Consider the following 27,309-nt stretch of genomic DNA (forward strand, 5'->3'; position numbering starts at 1 on the left):
CCTTTTACAGGAAAGCAAAAAAAAAAAAAATTTAAAAAAAAATGGCTACAACGGCAGCAAATACTCAAAGACAAACGATAGGCTGCGAGGAATACAGTCTGTACAGTAGCTTGAGTGAAGATGAGCTTATAAAGATGGCCATCCAGCAGAGCTTGGAAGAGGACCCCGCGGGTCAGTTGGCGGCCCAGAGCCACCAGAAGTCGATGGTGGCGGGTCCCAGCGAGGCGGCCGCCCCGAGCCGTGCCAGCAGCCACAACCCGCCCTACCACATCTACCCGTGGCAAAGGTGAGTGAGCGCCTGCCTGAGCTGTGCCATCCCGACAAACACCCTGCCTGGGAAGAGCAAAACAGCTTCCCCTGTCTAAACACATGCTTTCTAATTAGCTTTACCGAGCGGCTGCTCTGCGAGTCTGTCATTAGTTTGAAAGCCGGAGTCTGCTATAAATCCGATGAGGTCAACAATTTACGCCCTCACAATGAAATGAGAATTTGCTTGCTGTTGTCTGTTTTAAGCAACAAATAAAATAAGAAAAGGGGCGCTGGTACAAGCTCTCCTGAACAAAAGAAAGCCTGCTGAAGCCAGCAGCTCCTTTCTCCCGTGGGCACACGCTGCACGCCGGGCTTAGGTTTTGCCAGAGAGGGAGCACAGCATTTGTTATGGGAAAACATAGGAGAGAGGCCAAAAATGGGCATATAAAACAGTATGAGCTGGCTACCTTTTAGATACTGCAGACTTTAAAGGATGTAGTTATTTCAAACCAGAGTCTGACCTCAAGCATGTCACGCTCAGTCAAGAGAGAGCCAAGAGCAGCTCCAGACACCAAAGCGTGGAGGCATCCCTCTCACCTGCGATGCTGGGCTGTGGGTTACAGAGACCTGCTGACAGTTTCCAAACCAGCCATTGTTCTCCTTTCATTTTATAAAAGGCAGATTTCTCAAGGGGAAGGGGGAAGAGGTTACAAAGTCACCCTAAAACCAAAGAAGACAGAAAAATATTCTTTAAAACTAATTTTTTTAATAAACTGGGAGTAACTGAGGTTTTGTTCCTCTTTCTTTCTCTTAACTCCACTATCCTCTGATACGTCACTCGTTACCACCTGTGATTGTTTGGTTTCCAAGGCTGTGAAACTGGGGACAATTTGATGAGCAGTAAGTGTGTTTCACAGCTGAGGAATCAGGATGCTGTACAGCAGGCAGTCCTGCTCCCATCAAAGGTCATGGCTTCTCGGCATCATTACCGTGCACTTGCACTGTCAGCTCTGCCATGGGGACCCGATGCGGGGGAGAATAAGGGCTTCCCTGGCCGTTTGGTCCTGTCCACCTTGGGGGTCCTTCAGCACCTGCTATTTTGGCAAAAGGCAGCGTCTGCAGTTCTGTGCGTTAACCTGCCCTGCCTTTGCCTCAGCCCAGCAGCTTTTGACCTCCCACTGGAGGGAAAAACTTTACAGCTTGTAGCTCCGGATCTGTAGCGTTGCTGAACTCTTCTGCTGCCTGGGAGAGCTGGGCTGGAAATGGAGCCAGCACCCGGGTGCCCTGGGTCCTCCTCCGCCCCCGCCTCCGACCTGCTTGCGTAGCACTTCAGAGGTGATGAATGTCACCTCGCCTCGTGCCTGCTTCCTGTGCGGTGGTGGTAGGGTTAACCTCACTGTTGTCTTATATGGTCATTTGAATCCCCTGACGCTTCCTCAGAGGGCCAAAAATAATCTCAAGCCGAGCAAGCAGCTGAATCCAGCACAGAGCAAGCTGTGGCCATCTGCTTTTATTCAAAGTCCTGACCGGCAGGCTTTCTCACTCCATCTCTGTGGATGTGTGTCTCTGTTTCTGCCTCAACATGACCTGTTTCTCCTATTCGGAGTATTTCTCTTTATTTCATTCATGTCATCGCCACTCCAGATTGGCAGTCCAGCCGAGAGGCCGTGCTCAGCCGTCCAGCTCTGGGGGAGCCTGGGGGGTCAGGCGAAGGTACGATGGCAGCCTGTTCAGCACATCCCAGCCCGTGTAAGTGCCTTCCTCTCCCTCTCCTGCTTTCCCCCGCGGTCAAAATAAGCCTTACTACCCACTTTTCCCCTGAGCCAGCTCTTCTGGGTAGCAATGGTGTCTGGTGGGGGGAGATGGTGGTGTTCATCTGGAGGAGTTCATGAACTGCTTAGAGGGGTCTTGCTGATACCTGCACTGCACCCTCGCTGCCTTCCCGCTCTTCCTTCCGACCTCCCAGCTGCCATGAACCATGCACAGGCTCTTGCAGGTCACCCACCTCGAACCTCCCTTCTTCTCTTCTCCCCCTCCATCCCTCTCCATCCCTCCAGTGCACGTGTCCTGGGGACTCTGGGTCATTCAGTAGCTCTGGGGTGACAAGGACAGCAGGGAAGGGATGCCTGTGCTGTGGTTTATTTATATAGGCTGGCTCCCGCGTCAACACAGTAGATGAGGCAGGCAGGTGCTGATAGTAACTGCATTGGAATTAAGTTCATGGTTCAACCGTGGGGAACAGTGGGAAAAACAAACATTTTACTGCAGTATATAAACAGGGTGAGAAAGTCTGGTCCTTCAAAGTAAATATTTTATAAATGCTCCCAAGATGCTGTGCCTGTTCCCAGCAATACCTGCACTGTCCTGCCACACCGAGGAGGGCTGCTGGGGAGCTGTACCACATCTTACCTGCCCAAGGGGGGAAACCAGCTTGACTGACTTTGATCCTCCTGGCCACACTTTGCTGTTGGCAGAGACCATAAATAAGCTTAGGGGAACACAGTCATGAACGAGGAAAGCAGACAGGCAAAGGAGTGGCCCGAGCTCTGCCTGTGTGTAGTGGAAACGTCTGGACCATGATGGGTTCATTACAGCTCTGCAGGGCAGAGTAGATGTAGTCACCTGCCTTTATTAGATGAAAAGGAGAAAGTGTTGTAGGCAGCACTTCTCTGTATCTTGCAGAAAACTCTTCCCTGCCCTTTTTATCTACCCAGTTCAAATCCACTTTGTTTTATCCATCTTACAAGTTCCTCCCTGGATGCATGGTTGCAGTGACTACCCCTCCACCACTCTTCTTCCTTTCATCTCTCACCCAGCTCTACAGTATCCCCCACCTCACCCTGCACCCTGGCTGATCCGGGCTCTGTCCCCATCCCTCCACTGACATTGCCCTCCCTGACATATGTAAAAACCTCTTTCTGCTGAAACATGGAGCCTCCCTCATCCCTTGTCACCTGCCAGCATCTCTTGGTCACACTGGCATCCTCTCATTAAGTGCTCTGCACGCCTTGCATGCCTCTCTCCTGCTCTGGGTGTGATGACTGGAGGGCAGGCTTTGCTTCTGCATCACATAGGTCAATAGAATTCAGTCCACAAGGAAGGCTGGGATAAAGCTGATTGATAAGCATGACTGGTTTATAGCCCTGATCTCAGAGCCAGGAAGGGGTGATAGTTGGCTTCACCTGGGGAGATGTTCCTTCATGCTGCCTGTGTCTCACCAGGCTGCCAGGAAAAGAAGGAGCTTCCTGAACCCTTCTGCGCTCCACTGAACCTCTTCTGTAGCACTCAGAATTGACTGCACCATGCATCTCTTCTGCAAGGAGTATTTATTATCTTGACTCCTGGTCTTTGAGATGCAGTAATTTTTTTGATTCACCTATAAGGTTAAGATTTCATCAGATCTTCAGGCTTCCTCCATTTCCTCCTTCCTTGTTCTTTTGCTATATCTGACAAAATCCAAGCAGCAGAATGTGTTGGTTTTTTTATAACAGCCCACTACGAGCCAGGCAGAAAACAAGGATTTCACATGGAGATTCATTAAACTTTCTGTACTGATCTGGAATTTGCTTGGCTAAAGCATCTACAGCCTGGTCCAGCAAACCCCCTCATCTTACTCAGGAATCATTTAAGGTCAAGGAGCCTGACAGAAGTTTGCTTTGTTCAACATCTGAGGGCTCAAGCAGAATAGTAACTGATTCTTCACGCATTTTTAACCCTACCACAGATCTGGCGTACCCTCTGCCTTCACTGAGGTCTCGGCTAACGTGATGCACCTTGCATTTGCTGTGTGTCAGCCCTAGGCACAGACCCCTGCCATGGCCCACCTGGCATGCAGTAACTCACTAAGCGCTCATAACTCTATTGTGTGCCCAGATCCCAAGGTCGCAGTGAGCAGCCTTGCACGTGTAACATGAACCTTTGCACAGAAGGACAGATGGCTCCAGCAGCCTTCTGCCAGAGGCTTTTAAAGACAAAGATTCCCCCACCTCCTCTTCCTCTTCCAGCCAAACATTTTTAACTGACTTCAACAAAATGCTCAATTTCAAATGCCTATATAAAAATCTATTATCTATACAAAACTAGCAAATTTTGGGTTTAATCCGCAGGGTGCTCTAAATAGTATGGAGATACAGCAGTGTGCGTGGGACCTCAGCCTGGCAGATGATAGGAGGTCAGCCGATTTCTCCTGGGTGGGCTGTGTCCAGGAACGCAGCTGCCTGCTGTAGCTGTTATCTCCTCAGGCAAAATGCCTGGCTTTGTGTCCCATATCTCCCCCCATTCCAGTGTTGCTATTTTGGTGACTCTGCTGTCTTGAGATCACTGATTCCAGCTATAGAGAAGGAGCAAGTGGCACCAAATACTTTTTCACCTGGTAAATGGTGTCTTTTCCCATTCCTCAGCACACCGCATGTTGTGTTCACCTGCTTCTGCTCCAGGTCCTGAGTCTATCCTCAGAGAAGCAGCTTGGTGACTTTTCTTTCAGTGCTAACATCAGTGTTTATGGCACAGACTGAGTACCTTTGGGCAAGCTGAAATTAATGATGCCTGCGTGATTTTCAGGCTGTTGGTCTGTCCAGCCCCACAAGGCAATGAAATCCAGTGCTGCTCCTGTAACCTTCACTAAATGCAGGGGTTGTACCAATGATCTGCTTTTTGAGGACTCCTGTGCTGAACTGGCCATACTTTTCTGTCTCTGATCTCACTCTGTTGCAGCATTTTAGACCTTCTGTCATAACCAGAATTTCTTGTTGTTCCTGTCGTCACTGCCCTGCATGACCTTCATCACATGCTGTATTCCTACCCTGGCCATGCTAATAGTCTCTTTGAGACATGCATCTCCCTCCCCAGTCTCTCTGTCTTCAAGGCTGCAAGATTTTATCTTTAGAAGTAGTTCAAACCACAAACCCTCCTGCATTTTCAACATCCTCTTGTTCTGTCTCTGAAAATATAGCCCACATTCGTTTTTTGCAAGTCCCCATTAGAACTGGAAAAATGCTTCTTCCTTTGTGGTGTTTGCTGTCCTGGAGCTTAGCCATTTCGTGCCTCAGAATAAGGAAGCAGTGGCTGCCTTCTCCCAGCACAGCTCAGCAGGAGCAGGACCAGGTGCTAGCGCTGGAAGGCGCAGCACAGTGCCATGCACAGAGCCGCTGCCCACCATGGGCAAGGATCCTGCCTGCATTGCCTGCAGGGTACCAGCTCCTTGCCTCTGCTGTGCAGTCGGCACTGTCAACCCAGGGTGGAAAGAGGGAGACAGGTCCTGCTGCAGGCAGGGCTGATCAGTGGTACGGTGACTCCCAGGCAGTGCTGTGACTCTAGCAGAGCAGGGAGTCCCGCAGCGGCTCTTGCTGTTGGTCTGCAGAAGGACTGGTGTGCCCAGGTCAGCCTTGCTCTGCAATTGCTCTTACAGAGCTTGGGGAAATGGGTTGATGCTCCAACTGTGCAGAATGCAAGCTTGGCAAAGGGAAGGCTTGTCAGAGCAAACCTTGCTTGTAGGCTGCTCATTGTGTCTCACTTCTGGGTGGCATGGAGCACACTTCATGCTTTTTGTAGATTTTCACAGTGATTCTCTTCTTGAAAGCTTCAAAATTAGGTAGCATCAAAAGAAATTACTTTCACATTAGTTTTGGTGTTGCTGATAAAAACTGAAATATTACTTTAACACTTTTCAGTGATTCTACACATTTCAATGAAGAGGCTTTAAAATATTCCGTCCCTTCCAAATATTTTTTCATTCCTTTTACTCCCTGTGCCTAGAAGTTACTTGGCCCTGTGAAGCCTGACAGTGGTTTGCTGGGTTCAAACGGATCGTAACACAAACCACTTCACAGCTTGGCACCAGGTGCCAGCTGGGGTTCCAGAGGCCCCTCACTGATGCAGTTACTTGGAGAACTACTAACTTGGCTAAGAGGTTCACAAGAGTGCACTTGTCAACAGAGCTAATGGGTCTACTGCCAAGTATGCTTCTAAAGACCAGATTTTCAGAAGTGTGAAGCACCTAACATGTCTCATTGCAACACCAAAGACACATTTTTGAAGGCCTATAAAGTCTGAAGTGGTTATCATTTTTGAAAATTTGAGTACTCAATGCTGAAATAACAGCTGAGGATCTCTGGGGCGTGGTCACAAAGGGAAGTTCAGAATTTCATTTAGGTGGATGGATTTCTATTTTTTTTTTATTCTCCCTGGCTGAAGAAAGGAGAGCCAAGACCAACGCTGTAACGTTCACATGTTCTAACCAGAACTCTCCCTTCTTCATAACTGGTCCAGCTGACTTCTGAAAACAGCCTTGTGTAACAGAAATAGGAAGTATCTTTAAAATACAAGAACACAATTTATGGAGAATTTCTGCTTTAGGTATAAGCCGCCTGCAAATCAAAGTTAAAATTTTCTTCAGGGATGAACAGGGGCAGTTGTCTTCAAAGCTGATCTTGTTTAAGAGATCTCATATAGAAACACCTTGACACATGGCAGGGTGATGTAATTATCACAACCATGGATGCTCATGGCAGCGTACAAAGCATGGGTAGAGCTAGTCTCCCTCAACTCCAAATATCTAAAATGTGTTTATGTCAGAGATTAATCACACCTACACCTTCCTTACACTGTCAGGAAAGAGATCAGCACCTCCACCCAGTGATTCTTCTGTTGTCAATGGCCAAATCAGAGTAGTCAAATTTTACCTCCACAGGCCCTGTAGCAAGACAACTTAGGGACACAAATAATTATTATATAGACTTTAGGGGTTCACTATTTTGGCCAAATGATACAGTGATGTTGCCAAAAACAGCTTCTCAATAACGAAGGAAGCAATAATCAGATTTTAATCTTGTTTTAAAGAGAACTTGACCCTGTAGTGGCAGCAATCAAGGATGGAGATGAAAAAGCAGTATGTAACATGATGAAATCAGGAAAAAACCTTTCTGAACCTAATAAGGACGGCTGGATACCCCTCCATGAAGCTGCGTACTATGGCCAAGTGGGTTGCCTGAGCCTGTTGCAAAAAGGTCAGTGAAGTTAAAACTAATTCATTACAAAAGGGAGAAGAAGAATATGAAGAAACTAAAAAGCAGAATTAGAAGCAGCCCAGTCCTTGCCTGGGATTGTGCGTGAAGCTTTTTTTTCCACCTCATAAAGTCACAGAATGGTTTGGGTTGGAAGCCACCTTAAAGATTATCTAGTTCCAACCCCCCCTGCCATGGGCAGGGACACCCTCCACTAGACCAGGTTGCTCAAAGCCCCATCCAAGCTCTCTGAGTGTATATTAATTTCACCTTCTCTTTGAGAATAGGTTTCCAGACTGAAGCCTCTAAAAGTTAGGACTTCAGGAGAACATGATATCTGGATACATCTTGCCAAGCCCTGGATTTCTCACAGTAAAGCCTTGTGGCTGAACTTGTGGCTGTTGTGAGCTGCTTGGCTGCCACAGCTGAACAATTACCCCACTTCCTACTAGCCAGAGATCCAGCCCAGTACCTCTTTGCTGGTGACTGAAGGTGGTTAACTACTACAGTTTGTTTTCAAACTGCTATGGAAGCGCATACCTCAGCAGCTTTCTGCATCACTAGTGGCCATAGCTGAACATTTTAATCTGAGCCAGTGACTGGTTTAGGTACTTTAATCTCAGTTATACTAACTTTATAGTATACTCTTAACTTTGTTCATGGACAAGGAAAAAGAAAAGAAGGAATAAGCAACAAAAACTCACCTAAATCTCCAAGGATTTTGAAAGGTGATGGTGCTGCAGATACTTATGCACTGCATGCCGTAATGACTCTGGGCTCGCCGTTTCTTCACAGCATACCCTGGCACAATCGACCAGCGCACCCTCAACGAGGAGACAGCTCTCTACCTGGCCACCAGCCGGGGCAACCTGGACTGCCTGCTCACCCTACTGCAGGCTGGGGCCGAGCCCGACATCTCCAACAAGGCCAGAGAAACGCCGCTCTACAAAGGTGAGCGGCTGCTTTTCCAGGGATGCTGAGCAATTCTGGCACCACCGAGGCAGAGCTGCGGGATTGTTTGTGATGCAGGGCCGAAACTCAGCAATTAGCTCCCATTTTATACCTCCCTCCAGTAGTCCTGCATCTCCCATGTCTGACCTGCCACGCCATGGCCTTTTTTCTCATCCACATCAGAGACAGGATTAAGTCGCTGCCCTGCGGGGTGCAGGCTTCAATCTGGAGCTGAGGGTGGGGGTTGTGATGTTTGGTGGGGTCTTCTCAGCACAGGATGTCTGCACAATGTCCCAAACTTAGGGAAAGCTGGATAATACAGGAATATGTATGCTTTTCTAAACAGTGGGAACTAAATAAGATGTGAGGGTATAGTAACTGTAGTCATGCCAGTGATTCATATACTGTGGGCCAGGCCAGGCTGTGTACTATGGGAGATGCATAAAGTTATAAACAATTCAGTGAGGTGGATAAAGTATTTAACATGGACATATAACTTTGCTACTAGTCAGGGAGAACACTTTCTTTAGCATTATATTCATGATATCAAAAAGATTCAGAGAAGGAAATGATGTCTCACACCTTCGTGTCCCTCCCCCTTTTATTGACTCCTCCTGGTATGACTATTTTCAGTGCTTTAAAACATTAAAAAGAACATATTACTGGTTTCAGCAGTAATCTTGCCTCCAACTTTGAATGCCTGGCATTAGAGATGCTCAGTTTAAAATACTTTAGTTTTAAAATTCTGGCTTATATTTAGCTAAAGGAAAGCTGTTCAACTGTGCATAAACACGCAGTCGTGACAGTAGTAGTAGTAGTAGTACTCATAAGAATAATAACAATTATAATAACAATAAAATGAAAGCACCCTTTAGGCAGAGAAAAACTGTTATTAAGAATGTACTAAATGTGTAAAAATCTTCTGGTCTATCCTCCAGCAAGAAAAGAGTGAAAAAATTATCATAACAAATTACTCATCCCTAGTATGGAAGCAAATTAAACTCTGCAGAGCTATGCATAGGTAATTAAAGCAGTGTCTAATCAGATAGTTGCTTTCAGTACACGTATGTGACACCTGTGTATGGGAGAGGAAGCCATGGCAATGTCCCAAGGGAAGAAACAAAACCAAAAGGCAGGACCTCTGTGAGAAAAAGACACTATGATTTCAAAAAAAACCCCACAATTGCTATGGAATGTGCTGGCCTCTCTATGTGCACATTGTAAAACAAATGCTAATTGGGCGTAAATGTGGCTGCTTATTCTAGGCACCTTTGCTTTGGGGTCCTACAGTAAAGGTGTGTAGGAAGCCTCATGATTTGGGATTCAAAAAGCAATGGAACAAATTGGTAGAATAAAAATCAATAAAATACTATTAATTATCAAGAAAATACCCTTAGCTCAGGATGATCCTGAACTATAAATTGTTGCAGGCTAAGGGAATGCTACTGACTCACACCATTATTGTTTTCGAAGGATCCTTTTTGGGCCACTGTTGGTTTGGGCTTTTTTTTTTAATTTTCTTGTCTATATGGAGCTTTATCTGCAGTAAGATACAGTCAGTTTGCTCAGAATTTGGAAAGGAAGTGTTCAGGTCATGTGATTTCTGTAACACGTTTGTTCTTTATAAAAGATCTCCCACACCTTGTCACCTCCCTGTGTCACTGTGGTGTCCAGGTGGTACAAATGTGCTGGGCTGGATTCCCCTCAGTCCTGCACATGACGCTTAGCCTCCCCCAGGTCCTGGTGGAAGATTGGCTTCACTGCCACATCCTTTGCAAGCCCCAGACAATGTCGTTTGGCAGCACTCCTGGCCCTCATCTTGACCTAGATGGCTCTTTGGTCTTACTCGCTCTGGTCTAGTTGTGTTATATTGCCTTATGCAACATGAAACAGGTAACACAACACCCAGACTCTTTTCAAAAGCTTGTCCTAATCACTTCCCTTTTTCTCCAAAACAGCCTGTGAGCGCAAGAATGCAGAGGCCGCAAGACTCCTGGTACAGTACAACGCTGATACCAACCATCGTTGCAATCGAGGATGGACAGCTCTCCATGAGGCTGTCTCCAGAAATGACCTGGAGATTATTGATATCCTCGTGAAAGGGGGTGCCAAGATTGAGTCTGCAAACGCCTATGGGATCACTTCTTTATTTGTGGCAGCTGAGAGTGGGCAGTTGGAAGCTTTGAGATACCTGGCAAAATGTGGTAAGTACAGTTGTGCCATGACATGCCTTTACTCATTTCATTCTTAATATTTCAAAGTGGCTCAGTTTTTCTGTCTCTGGAGACAAGACCTAGCCTTCAGAGGTGCTGAAACACTGTTGCTCCAGATGGCTGAATTGTGTAAGGTCTTTCAGAGAGCATGGTCTAGACAAATGCACTTCTTCAGCATTCATTCATGGTCACCTACTTTGGGAAGTAATATGGTGCTCTCTAATTGCATTGCAAAACCCATATTGCTGCACACATGTAGTCTAAAATCCAATCAGTCATAAAAGACAACTGTAGGTGGTAATAGATGGCAGAAGTTGAACATTAGCCAACCCCATCTGCTCAGGAACATGTGCAGTGATAGGCAAGGTTAGCTCTCCTCCACTACTGAATCCTGCTGAAAATAGATAAAGTACTATTGTATAGTTAACGGATTTACGCCAAGGAGAAGCAGACTCACTCTCTCCATGCGTGTATGTTCAAACACATAAACAGAGTGAATTTGATGCTAGTTAACGCTAAATCTATCTTTCACTGCTCCACTCATGTAAAACAGCTTTACAATAAGCACAACATACTTTACTACTATTCTGAGGCATACTTTATTCTCACTGTGGGCTAATATCTTCAATGTAGGTAAGAATTGGGTCCTGCACTTCTGAAACAAGAGGTAAACAGTAATGAAGATAAGAAAAACTTCTGAAGCAGTTAGTATGGCTAAGAAAGATATGAGAGTTCGGGAATGTTCTGCTGTACACCTAGCATTGTCAAGTCAGTTTTGTATGACCAGTTAGTCCATCATACTGCCTACAATTTTAGCAACTAAGCCAGAATGTGATTTGTGTTTCAACTTAGATAGATATTAGGATTTCCTTAAAGTTCAATTTTGAGAAAAATACACAGGAGAAAATCCAATAAAACAGTCCACTTATTTCAAGCCCAGAAAAAGCTCCTCTGAGAACCCCAGGAATGATATCACTGCATTGTTTACAATGAGCAATGTTCATCATAAAAAGGGTTTCTTTTTCATTTCTTTTTCATTAGGAACGTAGTCCTGTGTTATGTTTTGTCACTGCAATTCTCCTGATGTTTCCAGCTACAACATCTTCAAAGGGCCAAACACAACACAGATGTTTCGGTTTGGGGTGAGAGCACAGGGAAATGTTCTCTTTGGCAGGGAATTTTCATGATCAAACAGGAGACTGATTGGCTTCTTTATTGGAGTTTAGAAGCAAAACTCCACTGGCCTGTCATTCCCATTTAGAATACACATAGAGCAGCCTTCCTGAGGACACCGTAGTACAGTATACTACAGTCAAAACCCAGGCTTTCAGGCCTTAAGTATCTAGCGCAGAAAAATCTAGGCTCCAAATTGATTGTGGCCAAAAAGTATTAGGTCTTGGTTTATTCTTGTGTGTTGTTTATAAAGCCAAGCATACACGAGAGCTCAAGAAAAAAATGCCCCAAATAATCTAGTAGCTCATTAGTAATATTTATCCTTTTTTGGTAAAACTTACCATTTGGAGCCTAACTTGAACCCTCGTGAAATGAAAAGATATGGCCTCAGGTGTTGAGTTTTGAAATGAAATATTCATTGACTAAGGCGTGCCCAAATAAAAGCTGATCAGAATTATTACTTGGTACCTTGTAGATGTCATGTTATAGTGTCCTATTTTAGCCTGGATATCTATTAAAATTAAAATATAGTATAAATGTACTTATAGTGTGAATATATATAGTATAAATAATATGTATAAATATAAATAGAATCATAGAATCATATAGTTTGGAAAAGACCCTTAAGATCATTGAGTCCAACCATAAACCTAACACTGCCAAGTCCACCACTGAACCATGTTCCTAAGCGTCACATCTGCATGTATTTTGAATACCTCCAGGGATGGTGACTCAGCCACTTCCCTGGGCAGCCTGTTCCAATGCTAGATAACCCTTTCAGTGAAGAAATTTTTCCTAATATCCAATCTAAACCTCCCTGGTGCAAGTTGAGGCCTCACCCTATCCCCTGTTACTTGGGAGAAGAGACCAACACTCACCTGACTACAACTCCTTTCAGGTAGCTGTAAAGAGCAATAACGTCTCCCCTCAGCCTCCTTTTCTCCAGACTAAACAGCCCCAGTTCCCTCAGCTGCTCCTCATAAGACTTGTGCTCTAGAAACTTCAATAGCTTCATTGCCCTTCTTTGGACACGCTCCAGTACCTCAATGTTGTTCTTGTAGCGAGGAGCCCAAAACTGAACACAGTACTCAAGGTACAAGGAACATATATCATAAATACATAACCACAGAATTTTGGAGAGCACCTATTGAGATAACCTAGTCCAAACTCCTTCTCAGGAATAGCACAAAACTAAACACATAAATACTAATGGAATTACAGTGTCTAAAGAAAAGGCCATGCTATATAAAGAACAGCACATTTTAAAGTTTCTTGTCTTTGGGCTACAGCTGAATGGAGCCTGGATTCATGATTGGGAGCTAATGGTTGCCACCCACGTTAAACTCTCCCCCGTAAAATTTACATAATATTAAAAGCCAGTGGAGATCTATGATATAAGTGTATATAACTGATGACGGTATCACCTCTGATATGATCTCATTCACATCCCCGTCCAGCTCATTTTGTAGCTGCAGTGTCATGCAGACGTGTGTGTTCATTCAAAGCACCTTCCTTCCATCTGATTGTAACCTTTGGGTGCTACAAAGATTTTTTTCCTTCCTAGGTGCTGATATAAATACTCAAGCCAGTGACAATGCCTCTGCTCTTTATGAAGCCTGTAAAAATGGACACATACCTATTGTGGAGTTTCTTTTGTCCCAAGGAGCAGATGCTAACAAAGCCAATAAGGATGGCCTGTTACCTCTTCATATAGCAGCCAAAAAAGGGATTTGCGAGTAAGTTTTAGTTCATTTCATAGTTTCATCTTTTAGACCAGAATCCAAAGTCCTTATGAAAAGGGGAATGTAATGTCCCAGATCTGATTCTGAGCATTGCGAGCAAGTGAGCTGCCAGTTGAGAACTGGGCTTTCCACTTGCAGAGCTCAGGTTGGAAACTATAAACTGAAGAGTTTGTTTGTGGGTTGGGATGGGATGGGTTGGGGTGAGCAGGAATGTGGGGTGCAAGATTCCTTTAGCCTTGCTGAGATATCACCTATTACAGCTAAATAACCTCATGTATCTTGGAAGTAGATTAAACTGAGCTCCACTAAATAGGCTTGCGATAGAATAAAAAAGCATCGGGGGGAGGGGGGCAAGGGGGCGTTAGTCCTCAATAGCTGTTGCAGCACAGTTTGCAATCATTTTCCTACATGAGCCCATTGTGATTCTTGTGCACAAGCAGAACATGCTGCATTCATCTCTAGTGTGTTCAGGTTTTATTAACAATAACTCAGATGCTGACAGCGGGAAGTGGTTAAGTGAATCTCTAGGGCATTAGTGAGATTGTTGCTAGAATATGGTGTCCGGTTCTGATATCCTCCCTTTCAGAAACCTTTCAGGAAATTGGAAAGGCTTCAGAAAAGAAGTACAAGAATTACTCATGGTCTGGAAAATATACTTTATTCGTGAGTGATTAAATGACTCTTAAATGTAACAGACAAATGCATAAAAAGATCCAGTGGTTTGTTTCTGAAATGAAATGTGTTTGGGATAGAGCTGAGCACATTCTTTAAATGGTGAGAAAAGTAACTAATGGAAAAAAATAAACCAGGAATTGGGTAGATTTACCAGTCCTTTGAAGTAGAGGTGTTTATAGGAGAGGGAGAAACTCTACTAAGCCTGTGATAAAGGATATCAGTTTAGAAGATGCTGTTAGGGATGGGATTGATGCACTGTCATGTAAATCATGTTTACCTAGCTCTTTCAAGACATGGGACATTGCAGCATGTTTCTGAGCCCGAACTCCTCAGCATTTATTTCTGATCCTAGGGCAAGTTTCAGCTCCTGCCTTTAACCCCTTGCTGCTGGAAGGGCCAGTGGCCCATAGCTATTTTTGCAAACCACAGTCATGTCTTGCAGTGACAGACCCTTTTGGTGACTGTAGTGGATGCTTCTGACTATCACAGTTTCTATCAGAATAGGCGATAGTTTGTATCAGCAATAGTCAAAGGAGAGAGTATATCCAACTGCAAAGACTGTTTCTGGATAGTAAAGCTATCTTTACAAACAAGGGCTAGAGCAGATTCTTACATATTTCACAATGTCTGAGGAACGAAAACTTTTAACAGCACTACACCTTCCCACAGCATCTTTTATGCTGGCATTTAGGTCTGCTAATTAAGCTTCTCAAATCAGTTTGATAGACCCGAGGATATTAATTTTCTGTAGTTGGAGTAGGTAGGACTGCTTCTTTGTGCAAGCTCTGTATTGTAGAGGGCAGCCCAGTGTGAATTTATGTAATGGGTTTATATGCTTACAGCATGTACATGAATACCCTGCATACACTAATGCAGGCATGATTCAAAATTTTCTTTGGGGTTTGAGTTACAGAGACATTTTCTTGAAAATAAACACATTTTTAATGAGAAATGTGCCAGAGACAGAGCCCAGCTCCAGTTGCTCACTTTCAAAAAAGTTAATCTGAAAGTACAGTAAGTTGGTCTGAATCCAATTTGTATATAGAGTCTGGACCAGCTCTCTGAATGTTTTCCTCCCCTCTACAGTTCCACACCCCGACCTGAAAAGACATTTACATGGAAACTCTGCAACCTGAGTCCATCCCCATGTTATAAAAGAAAGGGCCTCAATCAGATTTCATATCTATTATTCCCAACAACCACCAGCATAAATGAGACCAGAATTCAGCCCAAACTCTGAGTTCCTTCACTTCTAAAAGACTGAGCACAAATTTTTGTGCACAACTGCTGCAAACTAAGTGCAAAAGAAAGAAAAAAGAAAAAGATATTCTCTTATAAATATTTATCTAAATGACAAAGCTTTAGCCCAATTGGCTGATCATTCTTAATTCCTTTGGTATTCAGTAAAATAACACCCTTCACAGTGACCTCTCTTTGTATTCCTGCAGATTTAATACGTAATTCTGCAGGAATTCCATGCTTCAACTTTTTGCCAGAGCATGAAGGCTCCCTACCATCAAAAAGCCAAGAATATGGTCCCAAGGCTCAACCGTCAACTCTTGTTGCTTGGTGTTTGTTTATTTTAAGTGACACCTTGTCAATACTGACCTGAAATTCATAAGGGTCATCTCATCAGCTGTAGGACAATCACAAGCAGTCATTTAACTCCTTCCCCCTCGGAATTGAGATGCTGAGAAGGGAAGAGTTTGTGAAGTGTGGGAGGATTTATTAAATAAATGCCAGTCAGTAAACTCTTGGCACACTCATACTAAGGATGCTCTGCCTCCTCCATATACTTTCTAATAAATAGAAATCGCAGAAGTAAGTGTCAGGGATGAGGGGAAACTCGGCACTATTTCAAAACTGTACATGAAGCTCAGCCCTGTGATGGACGTGGGATGTGCTTTGGCTTGTCTGGCCTTCGCTGCCTTCACTTGAGCTGCCTTCTCCCTCTAGACAGACAGGAAAGACTGCAGAGGTGGAGGCACCATATTACTAAACGAACTCACTTTGGAGGATGAGGAAGACAGACAGGTTCAAGCTATAAAATTAAATTCTGATACAAATTTGATGCTTCCTGCTTTTCCTCCCAAAATAAATCTGGGGTACAGGGAGCATACTGAAGTCTGGGACACCGCAGCATTTGGATGCAGAGCCTCAGTGTGGCACCCCTGCAGTGAGGTTCAGCTCCCCTTGCAGACAGAAATGGTGCAGTGCCTCTTTAACTCAGATGTGAAGAGCTGGCTGAAGCACATGTGCTGGAGGGAAAGAACAAAACAGACCCTTAAATCTTCAAAACAGTTGATCATGGGTGACTAATGCTGGCACTTGGCATGGTGTCCTCACAGTGCTCTGTGCCCTTTTTGTTATTATGACTCTTACAGAACTTTGGCTAATGGTGGGAAGTTGCCAGCTCACCAGCACCCAAACCTCCTGCTCCCTTGTGTCACAGGACACATTAGTGAGGCTGCTTGGAGAAAAAAAAAAAAAAAAAAAAAAAACAAACAAAAAAAAACCCTGTACTTAATTTCCCAAGATATTTACGTAATTGAAAAAGTCTTTTTGTTTAAAAATGAGATGTAGAAGTAACCTGGAGACATCAACAGTCCATCATGTAAATAGGAACATAATCCTGTAAAGTGTTATGCCTCTTCAACTCTTATTTCAGCTCCTGGGAGCGTTGGAGGCTCAGTCTTTCACAGGATCACCCAGTGCATCACAGACAAAGGTTTTCCTGAGACTAGTGCTTATATATGGCTTAGTTCATTATGCAAATATATATTTGAGGGCCCAGTGTTGGGACCAGCCATTGCAGTCAAGCTGAAGATACGCAGCATTTTAAAGGAGACACACTACATGGTAGCAAACTGAGATTTGCATGTTTGTGTGTTAGAAGAGCTATTGACTGCTAGATAGAGGAGTCTGCAAGGGAAAAAGAGGAGTAAAAGGTGTGCTTAGTTTGCTGGCTACCACAGGTTCCTTTTTTAGATATCCCTCTTTCCACAGGCATTATAGACGGAGCATGAGCATCTCCCAAGACAGTAGGCAGACTCAAGTTGGATTGTCCCTAGTCTCTTTCTGGAAGTAGCTTAAGGTGACTTGTCTGTATTTACAGAATCAACCTAGTGCCTTGGCTAAACTACCCATCTTTATGAGCAGGAAATGAGGGTTAAACTCATGGTGTTGGTCATGCAGCTCCAATGACACCTATGGAGACATAAAAATGATCACAGACTCTTGACTGTGGGGCTCCTGTACATCATATATTTGAACTTCACATTACGTAATGAGAACAGCTTGATTTATGTCACTGTGTTTAAGGCCATATCACACTTTCCAATAGCAATCCCTGATTACTGGGGTTTAGGACTTGGCTGTACATTTTTTCTCCCTGGGCTAAAGCATGGAAACCAGCCTGGAAAATAATTTTATTTCTTTTTCTCCCCTTTCCTAATTGTCTTTTTGGCTCCCCATGATCTGGGATGGATGTTGATAGCCCCATGGATTTGTCACAGCCAAAAGCCACACAGTGAGGGCCTCCAGGATGGGGATCAATCCAGGGTAATAACTGGAAACCAAATATGTAGTTCATCCTAGCTCAATCCTGCAAAGGAAGGTTTGGTTTCACCTCCTTTCTGGTCTCAAGCCTCTTGCTGTGGCTGTGACCCAGGAGTCACAGACAAGGATGCCTTGTGTTGGCACCCTTCTCTGATGAGCAATAAAGCAATCCCAATGAAGGTGGGGAGATACAGCCTCCCTGCTGGCACTTCAGGCCAGAGGCCATGTGCCTGTTCCTCCAGTCCTACCCGCAGCACGATGATGAAGGTGCAGAATGCCTGGGAGATCCTGGCTGGGTGTCTGCCATTTGTGCTGTGGCACCTAAGACAGTTACAACAGGGTAGGTGAGGTGCCGGCATGTTGCCTCTTCCATCGTAACTGCCCCTGTAGCTGCCATTACCTCATAGAAACTGGGTGATAATTTCAAAAACACTTGTTCCTCCATGAAAGAGGGGGTCATGCAACTCACATTTTTGGCAAGGCAGGAACACCGGGAGTTGTCAACAGGTTTCAAGTTCACACGCTGGTTTCAGAGACAGTTGTTCCTGTACCCAAATTAGCAGGATCTCTCTTATAGTTACAACCATACAGCTACAATTTGCTGTATGGTTGTAGATCCCCTAGATCCCCTAGAGCTCACTGCTGTTCACTGACTCTCCACCTGGCAGGATTGTCTCCATGCTGATCCCTGTGACCAGTCGCACCCGCATCAAGCGCAGCGGTATCAGCCCCCTGCACTTAGCAGCTGAACGCAACAATGATGACATCTTGGAAGAGCTGATCGATGCTGGCTATGATGTAAACACCACCCTCTCCAACGAACGATCCTGCCTTTATGAGGACAGGCGCACCACTCCCCTCTATTTTGCTGTTTTTAACAACAACATCTATGCCACAGAAGTCCTGCTGCAAGCTGGAGCCAACCCCAATGTTGACCTCATCAACCCATTACTCATCTCCATCCGCCACGGCTGCCTGAAGACCATGAAACTGCTCCTTGACCATGGAGCAAACATTGATGCCTATATATCAAGCCATCCCACTGCATTTCCAGCTACCATCATGTTTTCGATGAAGTACCTTTCTGTGCTGAAGTATCTTCTGGATCTGGGCTGTGACGCAGGTTCCTGTTTTGAGTGTCAGTATGGAAATGGCCCACACCCTGCATTAAATTACAGACGGGACAGACTTAATGATCCTCAGCTGCCCACGGAACCAACTGTAGTACAGGTAAGCACTGCCTAGTCTACCTCCAGGACTTCTGAGGACCTCTCCTACCCATGCATCTTGACAACTTTAATGTATTTTTTCTCCTAACTTTCCTGTGAGAGAAGAGGCCTTTATTGCTACTTTATTTACAGAAAAAAAGGGCTCAATAAGAGTCTGTGAATGTTCTGAGTCCATGTTCAATGACAGCAGGAGGGTAGGAAACAGCCCCTGTGGCCCTAGCTTGAATTTGCAGTGAATTATAGCCATTTTGACAGCCTTGCCATCAGATCTACGATATTCTTTTTCTCTGGACCTGAGGTGCCAGGAGTGAAGCATGTTTTCTTGACAGGCAGAGTCATATGGGCAGTAGCATATGGATGGCAGCATATGGGCAGTAGAAACCTGCTTGGTTTATTTGCTCTTTAAGGTTTGTTTTGTCTGATACAGAATTTAAACTCCTGGTTAAAGTAAAATTGTCTAGTGCTTCACTTTATGAGGGTGAACTAGTGAATGTAAATAGTTGCAATTTCCGAGTCTACTGGATAAGCAGCCCTGGAGAAAGAGTGTAAATTGTTACATTAGCTATCATTATATTTGAAGTTTTCAAAACAGATTAGGAGATTTAGATCCATGATTTCATATTTTCAAAGCCACTTACAGTTTTAGATATCCACATTTTGCATATGTATCTTTGTAGTCCTTTCCAAAGTGCACCTGGGCTCAGCTTCCATTGGGCTGGAATTGGATTCTCAATCTCTTAAAGAACTTTGCAGAATTTCGGATTACACTTTTTTTCCCCCCTGATGTCTGTATATTGACTCCTTCTAGTATATTCCAAACAAAATCTGACCTTCCAATCAAAATTTGCTATCCTGCAACATGCAACTCAACAAAGACATCTCAGCATAGCAGTCTTTCTATTTTGCATATAATCAGGGAAGATATAAATCAGCTTCTATCTAGTTTAAGTGTAGCTTTGAGGGATTCAGAAGAAAGCGTTATTTAGCCCAAAGAGACGGTCACCAATAAATTCTCCTTGGTGGTGGAAAGAATAAAGGAAAACATTAAAAGATCCTAGGAAATCTTGACCTTTTTATCAGTCATGTCTTCCGAAAGACTTTACTGTCCAATAACATGTCTGGGAAGCAAACAAACAGACTTCTTAGAAAGAGGATTGTAAGAATCCATTAAAATAATCTCTTATCCCAAACAGAGCTGTCGTCTTCTTGAGAGTGTTTGTCACAGCAAAATTGCTCCAGGAAACCACATTTTTGTCAAAGAAAAAATAATAAAATAGATCATCTCTGGTTTTTGAAACTATGATATGGTAGCTTGTAGAGTGAACAGAGGACTGGAGTTCCAAGGCAAGGAGAGAGGATTTCTCTGTAGCCCTCTATAATATCTTAGCCACTCAAAAACAGTTCTGCTTTCACTTATTTAAGCACTTTTTTTTCCTCTGGATCTCACCTAAAACTACTTTTAGTGCCTAACAAAATATTAGGTCACTCACAAACAGAGTCATCACTTCAAAGGTCAGACCACATGAGGCAGAAGTAGCAAAAGCTGTGTAAAATTATGTCTGTGCCTGGAGAGAGACCAGTGAGGGACAAATGCATACAGAGAAAAAGCAATCCCTTCCCTCTGATATTACTTTAAATTTGCTTCTTAGTGCTAGGAATTTGGCTAATAAGAGTAAGGCTTGTGTGGTGTAGCTTCATGACATAGTTGTGATATGGTTTGTATTCTGAAATATAGAGGATCTTATGAAAGTATAGCCTTCTCCTCACAAAAGATATGCATTTTTTATTTTCTTGTATAAGCTTACCAAAGGATAATAAATCTGAATGATTAGTCTTTATACAGAAAAGATTATGAGCTACTGGAAGTGGATTTGAAAAATGCATAACTATAAATCATTACTGTTGTTGCTAAATGAATGTATCCTGGAGAAAACGAACATAGAAAAATGGTTGCTGTCTCACTCCACATTTCCAGCATCGCAGTGTCCAAACTGTGAGCATGGGGAGTGAAATATCCCACTGCCGCGAGAGGGCATTCGGGGGCCTACCGAGACTGCAGGCTCAGAGTTGCTTTGTCCCTGAGTCAATCCCATTGCCTGTAGCTGCTGGTTTGAATTATTTACTTCGTTTTGCTGTGCTGCTTTTCCTGCAACATGTTTTGGAACTTTTTTATTCCAGAAAACGTTTTTGTAGACTGAGCTTGTGAATAGGGAAGAGAGAAAAAAGCAGGCAAGCTCTCTGGCAGAGACAAGAAGAGCAGTAAGATCCAGTGTTTTACTGCCCTAAATGTGTCCTCATTTAAACTCTGACAAAGTGGAGTTACTGCTTGATGGTAGTAGGGCAGATCCTCAGTTTGCACATCCTAGAGGTAACTGCATGGCAATGGCACGTGCCCTGGAGAATGACAGCCAGGTACACTAAACTGAACTTCCTATAAGTGGTCCAGGTAGAAAAATGTGGGATGTCTGCTAGGATCCTCCCGACATTACTGTATCTAATTTTCCTAGGAAACATTACATGGTGATGCTCAGTGAAGAAAAAAGTCAGAATAGTAAACACCTCTGTGAATGCTGTCACCTTGAATAAAATGGCCTTATAATTTTCTGCAACTTTATTTTTTCCTAGGTGAGCTAATATAATTTTATTTCTGAATAAGAGTATCCACAGAAGAGTTTAATGCATTTTGAGTTAGGATTCATGCATGTATAATCAAATGTGATCTAGTTACAGGAGCTTAAAGTGAAAGAGGTTTAAGCTGGTGCATTTTCTTTCCTGTTTGGGGTGGGCTTGGAAGGTACCTGCAGACAGTCTCTGACTAAGCTGATAGATGGTGCTTAAGCCACCATCATTCAATTGGGTTCAGCCATGTGCCTGAGTTCTCATCCACATCACATGATTTAATTAATCTTAAATTTTCTGACTGCTCACGTGCAGATAAGTCCACAGATATCTTCATCATATGCAGCACCCTAACAGAGATAGATCAAGCTGTGTGATATAATATACATATTTAGATTAAAGTGGGAAGAGAAGTCACTACTTCTTTGAAACGAGACTGCTTAAAGTCAGGTCCTTAAGTCTGTTCTTCAGTATCTCCATAGCAGCCCTCCATGCAATGGCTCTGAGTACTCTGCAGCTCACAAAGATTTGCCTGATCCAGGATTGAGTGAGGAAGATGCTTCTGCTCTGTACTAGTCCCAGGATAGTTCATCTCTGCAGAGATTTCCCCAGACTTGTTTCTAGTGAGGTGCTTGGTCCCCAAAAACTGCAAATACCAGTTGGTTCACCAGAAGTAGGAGGTGCTGTGCTCTGCTGAATCTCTGTCTTTCCCTAAGCCTTCTTTGTGCACAGCTGCCCCACACAAATCTTCCCAAGAAGGGAAAGGGACCCAGCACGCTGGGTCACAGTGCCCAGGGCTGCATGGATCTTTCAGCAGCTCTCTTACTGGCTTGGGGCAAAGCTGTGAGCACTCCTCCACCCTCCCATTGCTGCAGAAGTAGGACCTTTGGACCCTATAAACAATTCAGCATCCTTTCCATGCTCCAGAGCTAGGACTCCACCAGAGTTTTGTGTCCTCCTGTGGTTGTAAAGAGGGGATTCTGCCCTCAGTTGCAAAAAAAGAGGCTTTAATTGAAGTTTCCTGGGGGGAAACCAGTAATTGCCCTCACAGCTGGTAGAAGGGTGGGACCACCAATACAGTCAGGGCTGTTGCTATTGTTGCAGTTTCCATGGGTGTATTCATGTCCCACTGACTGTAGTCAATCTGTTTTTCCTTGAAGTTTTGTGAAATGGTGTCTACTCCAGAAATGAGTCGCTGGGCCGGGCCGATCATTGATGTTCTCCTGGATTACGTGGGTAATGTGCAGCTCTGTTCCCGGCTCAAGGAGCATATTGACAGCTATGAGGACTGGGCTGTCATTAAAGAAAAAGCAGGTATGGTCACCCAGGAGAGAATCTGGGACAAACATTCCCACTGTTGGATTCAAAACCTCAGACACCATCTCCTCTTAGTATTCATCCCTTAAACTTGATAGAATTTCCCTGCTGAGACTGAATTATGTTTTGGATCAGTTATGAGGCACTAGAAATTGCTGGGGCATCACTGATTTTGTCGTATTAAATGTACACCAGCTGTGGATCTGACCCACTGGGAATGAGCGTTGCCAGTGCAGGAAGGCCCATTTGGCTGCACCTGAGTGCAGTCAGATCAGGGCAGGTGGGCAGCGTGATCATCTCCACAGCAGCCCAGCAGACACCAGTGGCCTTTAAAGCCTTTACTAATATTCTGCTGTCCTAAACATCCTTTCTCTCAGGATCCAAAGTCTTTCATAGACACTATCAGAATTAGCTTTATGGCACCAAGCTAAATTTGGTACGTATTACATTTATTTTCAGTCGGAAGGCATTGTGAAGTGGCTTGTTTAAATCCTCCTAGAAAGTCCATTGCTAAGGCTGAGATGGGACACAGTACCCCATCCTCCAGCCCTGCTTCCTTCCCTATGTCATGCCCCAGAGTAGATAAGCTGCCACCAATGCCAGGCACATCATCCCTCCATTACAGAAACCCCCTTTTTTCATTCCCCCTTCTCCCATTTTCCTCTTGCCACTGACCTGGCCAAGCCAAGCTGTCCCTCTCAAGTTTAAACTTGTTCTGCTCATGCTTCTGACCTGCCTGTCTTTCAGAGCCTCCACGACCTCTTTCCCATCTTTGCCGCATCAAGGTACGAAGCCTGGTTGGAAGAAACCGCATTAAACTTCTTGACACCTTGCCTCTCCCACACAGACTGATTCGATACTTACGGCATGATTACACACAGTGAACCCAGGCACACCGGACACGCAGCGGCTTCCCAGCATGGCACCCAGCGTCATTGGCATGGCGAGGGTGCACATCCTGCACAGTGGGGAGGAATAGCTGCTGGCTTGGTCAAGCACCCTCCAATAAATAATCTAAGAGAAATATGCTTCTGAAGCATGAGTGAGAAGAAAATGGAGGAGTCAGAGAGCTAAACATAGGACTGTTGTTAGGTTTCCCAAGAGAAAACACATACAGTTCACCTCCAAGCTTGGTCTGCAAAGAATAAGAAATGAAAGCCAACACTGAAAAATGAATAGTGCTGAAGCACTGAGGAATTGAAGGATATCCTGGAGTTGTGGTGGAGCTTAGCCATCCTTGCTGTGATCGCAATTCAGAAATTGTCAAAAGTCAACATACTTGGGAAAACAATCACATTTCCTTCACTGACCGAGATTTTTATTTTAGTTTCTATTCTACTTTTTGGATTTTTGCTAAGTGTGCTGGTTGCTAATTTCTGATACTTTGACACCATCTTTCTAACACTTTTGCTTTAATTTTTGGACCTTTCTTATTGAGTACTTGATTTCTGAACATTCAAAGCTCAGAACTTTTTAATAGACTCAAATCCAGAAATGCTGATTCCTTTAAGAGTCAAGGGAAGGTTTATTTAAGACAGATGTAAGAACTGTATTTGCACACAGTAAATACAGTTCAGGTTGTATTACATTTGCAAGAAGTACTAGGTGAAATTCTGCTTGAGAGAATTACCTAGACTGGGGATTTGAAAGCAACTCTGAGCTCTGTTTGGTGGGGGTTTTTTGGTGTAAATTAGTAGTCACTGCACTGTAACCAGTAGCTTTACTCTGTCATGAAGCTGGTGTCAGAACAGAATATAGCCATAGAGGAGCATGAACAGAAAGTGATGTGGAGGAGAGAAACAAGGTACATAGGGAGAGGCAACACTACTAAACCGATTTTATCTGTTGCTCCCCTATCAGATCTTGTCCGTACAAAAACCAGCCTCTCTTACCTCCTTGGACCTCTGTGGCTTAACAATACCATCACTGGAAGAAAAGAGAGATTATTTCAAAATTATGAAAGTCAGACTTTTGAGATTTATGAAAATGAATACCCAGAATTAGCCTTCCAAATCCTTATTCAGGTGCCTAACAATGCCTAGTTGCTTGTGCCAGGTGTACTTCCACTTAAGCCAATGGGACCACATTTGGTGTCAGATATTACTGAGGCAGAATAAAAATCTTAGGATTTAGTCCTGACTTTCCTGACTTTGGAAGTTTGAAGTATCTATTAGATCCCTTTGACACTGATGAAAGTTATTATCTCAGCTTCTTTGAAAATTAGGTCACCTATTTACATCTCAGATCCACAACTGATTTATAGCAGCTTAACAAGTTACCATCTATCAGCTGAACTGCTATAATTGTCCGTGAAATTCTTTTATTGAAGTTTTTTAACAAGTCACATTCCCTCACAGCTGGGGAGGCCAAGGAGCCCATGAAGGGTTACTGGCAGTGACTACAGCTCAGTTGACAGGTGTGACTTGCTGAACCACTGATTTGATGAGTGCCTCATTCCTGACTAGGCACCTAAGTAAGACGGAGGAGCCTAAATTTGGAACTACATCTTTGCAGATCTTATGCTAGAAGCCTACTCATTCTTACCTTAGATGACAAAGCAGCTGTGCACTGTGGTTTGTTTGGATTCCCCACCAGAGACCTGACAGATCTGGTTTTGTTTGTTGGCCTGCATACCATACATGGAATCAGATAGACATGTAAGTAGGGAAAATGTATTGCACTGAGTTTTATTTGTGTGGCGTTTTAAACCTTAACACAGGACTAAAAGTGTATTGCACACATACAAGTCTGTCTGGGCACAGAAGTTCAGATTCTGTGACGGTTTTGTGTGAAATGTGTTCAGCACTTGTGGGACAGGATGTGAGCAGAAGAATTGGTTACAGCTACGGGGACTCTGTCCATAGTTGTCCCCTTCCTAAATGCAAAAGAAGTTGAAAAACTGACAGAGTTTCAATTCGCACTGAACAGTGATCTTCTTGCAAAGCTTTAGAAAGTCAGATGAGATTTCCTCACTGCTGAAATTTTGTTTGGTGACTCCCATTACTACCAGTTTAGGACCTACTCCCTTGTCTCCTGCAGTGTAAACAGGGAATTGCTTCAGGTTGGAAAAATACTAGGTGGAGGGAAAGGGATGGGGAACAGGAAATCTTTAGACTAGTTTTGCCAGTAAAGACCCTGTACTGGTAAGCAATAGCTTGAGAGGTAGCAAATCACCTGTGAATTTTGTGCATCTCTCACTTTACGGGGCTGAGCAGCGAAGGTCTGGGTCCTACGCTCGTTTAATTTCAAGGAGTTTTCTAATGATTTACATTAATGTGAGTAACAGTCGTAGAGGGTGATGGATACAAACATGGCTTGGTGGAGACGATTTACTTAAGCACTTGCTTGGTGTGCAATGACAGCCCTGGAGACCACTGACTGATAGAAGGATTCACAATCACCAACTGCATGTATAAGTACAGGGGTGGGATTTCATAAGCTATCCCGAACTGGGAATTTCCCCTGAGTCAACGTTGTTATGTATGCAAAAGTCTCATAAGTTGCAATTTCTTTTTATGTCCTTGGAGAAGCTGAAACTGAGTTTGAGTGAAAAAAATGGAAATGGCACTTCTTCTTTCAACCGAGTGACCTTGGTCTCTACTGGGAGACCCATGTCCTGGTTGCTCTCAACCATCTGTCCTGAGCAGGAGAGTCACTGAGCTGGAGAGCACTGGTCTGGTGGGAACATACCGCACCTGGGGGAAGTCTGAGGGCATACTGTGCACAGAAACCGAGGAGAGGAGAGAAGAGTCTGTTAGAGGGAGAATCTGGTAATTACAATGTTATTAAGTCCATTCTGCTTGATCCTTATGTTTATATGCACTGAAATGGGGCCCGCTGCCTCTCCACTCGTCATTGACACAATATTTTGTGCACAATACTGAATCTACAGAAATTCAATGTGCATTTAATGCATCTATCTAGAAGTTACTGTGAAAAGACAAATATCCCAAAACCCAAACAAACCAGGCTTTGTAAGCAGATCAGTGGTTCTAGTGCAAGGTGAAGTGGCTTGTTTTTACTGAGTGTGATAGACTCCTTCAGAGATGATAACTTTATGTGAAATGTTCTAGGAAAATTTCATGACCAGGTTACTGTACTTTTTTTTTTTTACTGCAACGTGCAATTCACTTGATGTTCTTGTGCACTTTTTTGATTTTTTTATTTCATTTTATATGAAAGCTTTTTCATTTACTTCTCCCTTCCCATTATTTATAAAAGCTATTGTGGGTTCAACAGTTTAAATTTGCATTGTTGTAGTAAATAGCAGCTCTTGAATGTTATGTTTCCATCTTTCAAACAATGTATGAATAAACAAGTAGATTCCAAAGGGCTATCAGCTGTCCTGAATAGCAACATTGAACAACCAAACACAAAATTAGCCAGGAAATGTCTGAATTAATCTAAGCTTGAACAATTAATAATTTTGATGGTAATCTCAGGGGTGAGAGAACAGTAAGTATTGCTAGAAAGGAGACACAGTTGCTATTCTTTGCAAACCTTTTGGAAAGTCTCACACATTGCCATTCAGTGATTTCAAAAATACTTAACAATTGTCTTCTGTTCATTTGTGTTTTACTTC

General features: G+C 43.7%; 1 protein-coding gene across 2 annotated transcripts; it reads left to right on the forward strand.

The window, feature by feature from the left end:
- On the forward strand, window positions 1–27,057 carry ASB2 (ankyrin repeat and SOCS box containing 2). 2 transcript variants are annotated; one of them, XM_010299193.2, is made up of 9 exons: window positions 1–286; window positions 1,894–1,998; window positions 7,087–7,253; window positions 8,046–8,201; window positions 10,160–10,405; window positions 13,152–13,323; window positions 18,231–18,792; window positions 22,571–22,724; window positions 23,475–27,057. In XM_010299193.2, the coding sequence occupies exons 1-9, from the start codon at window positions 42–44 to the stop codon at window positions 23,609–23,611; spliced, it is 1,944 nt and encodes a 647-aa protein (XP_010297495.2). In that variant the 5' UTR covers window positions 1–41; the 3' UTR covers window positions 23,612–27,057. The 2 variants fall into 2 exon arrangements, with proteins under 2 accessions (XP_010297495.2, XP_010297496.2); XM_010299194.2 differs by lacking the exon at window positions 1,894–1,998.
- Window positions 27,058–27,309: the final 252 nt, after the last annotated feature.

The sequence above is a fragment of the Balearica regulorum genome, chromosome 5 (genome assembly GCF_011004875.1).
Source record: "Balearica regulorum gibbericeps isolate bBalReg1 chromosome 5, bBalReg1.pri, whole genome shotgun sequence".
NCBI lineage: Eukaryota > Metazoa > Chordata > Aves > Gruiformes > Gruidae > Balearica > Balearica regulorum.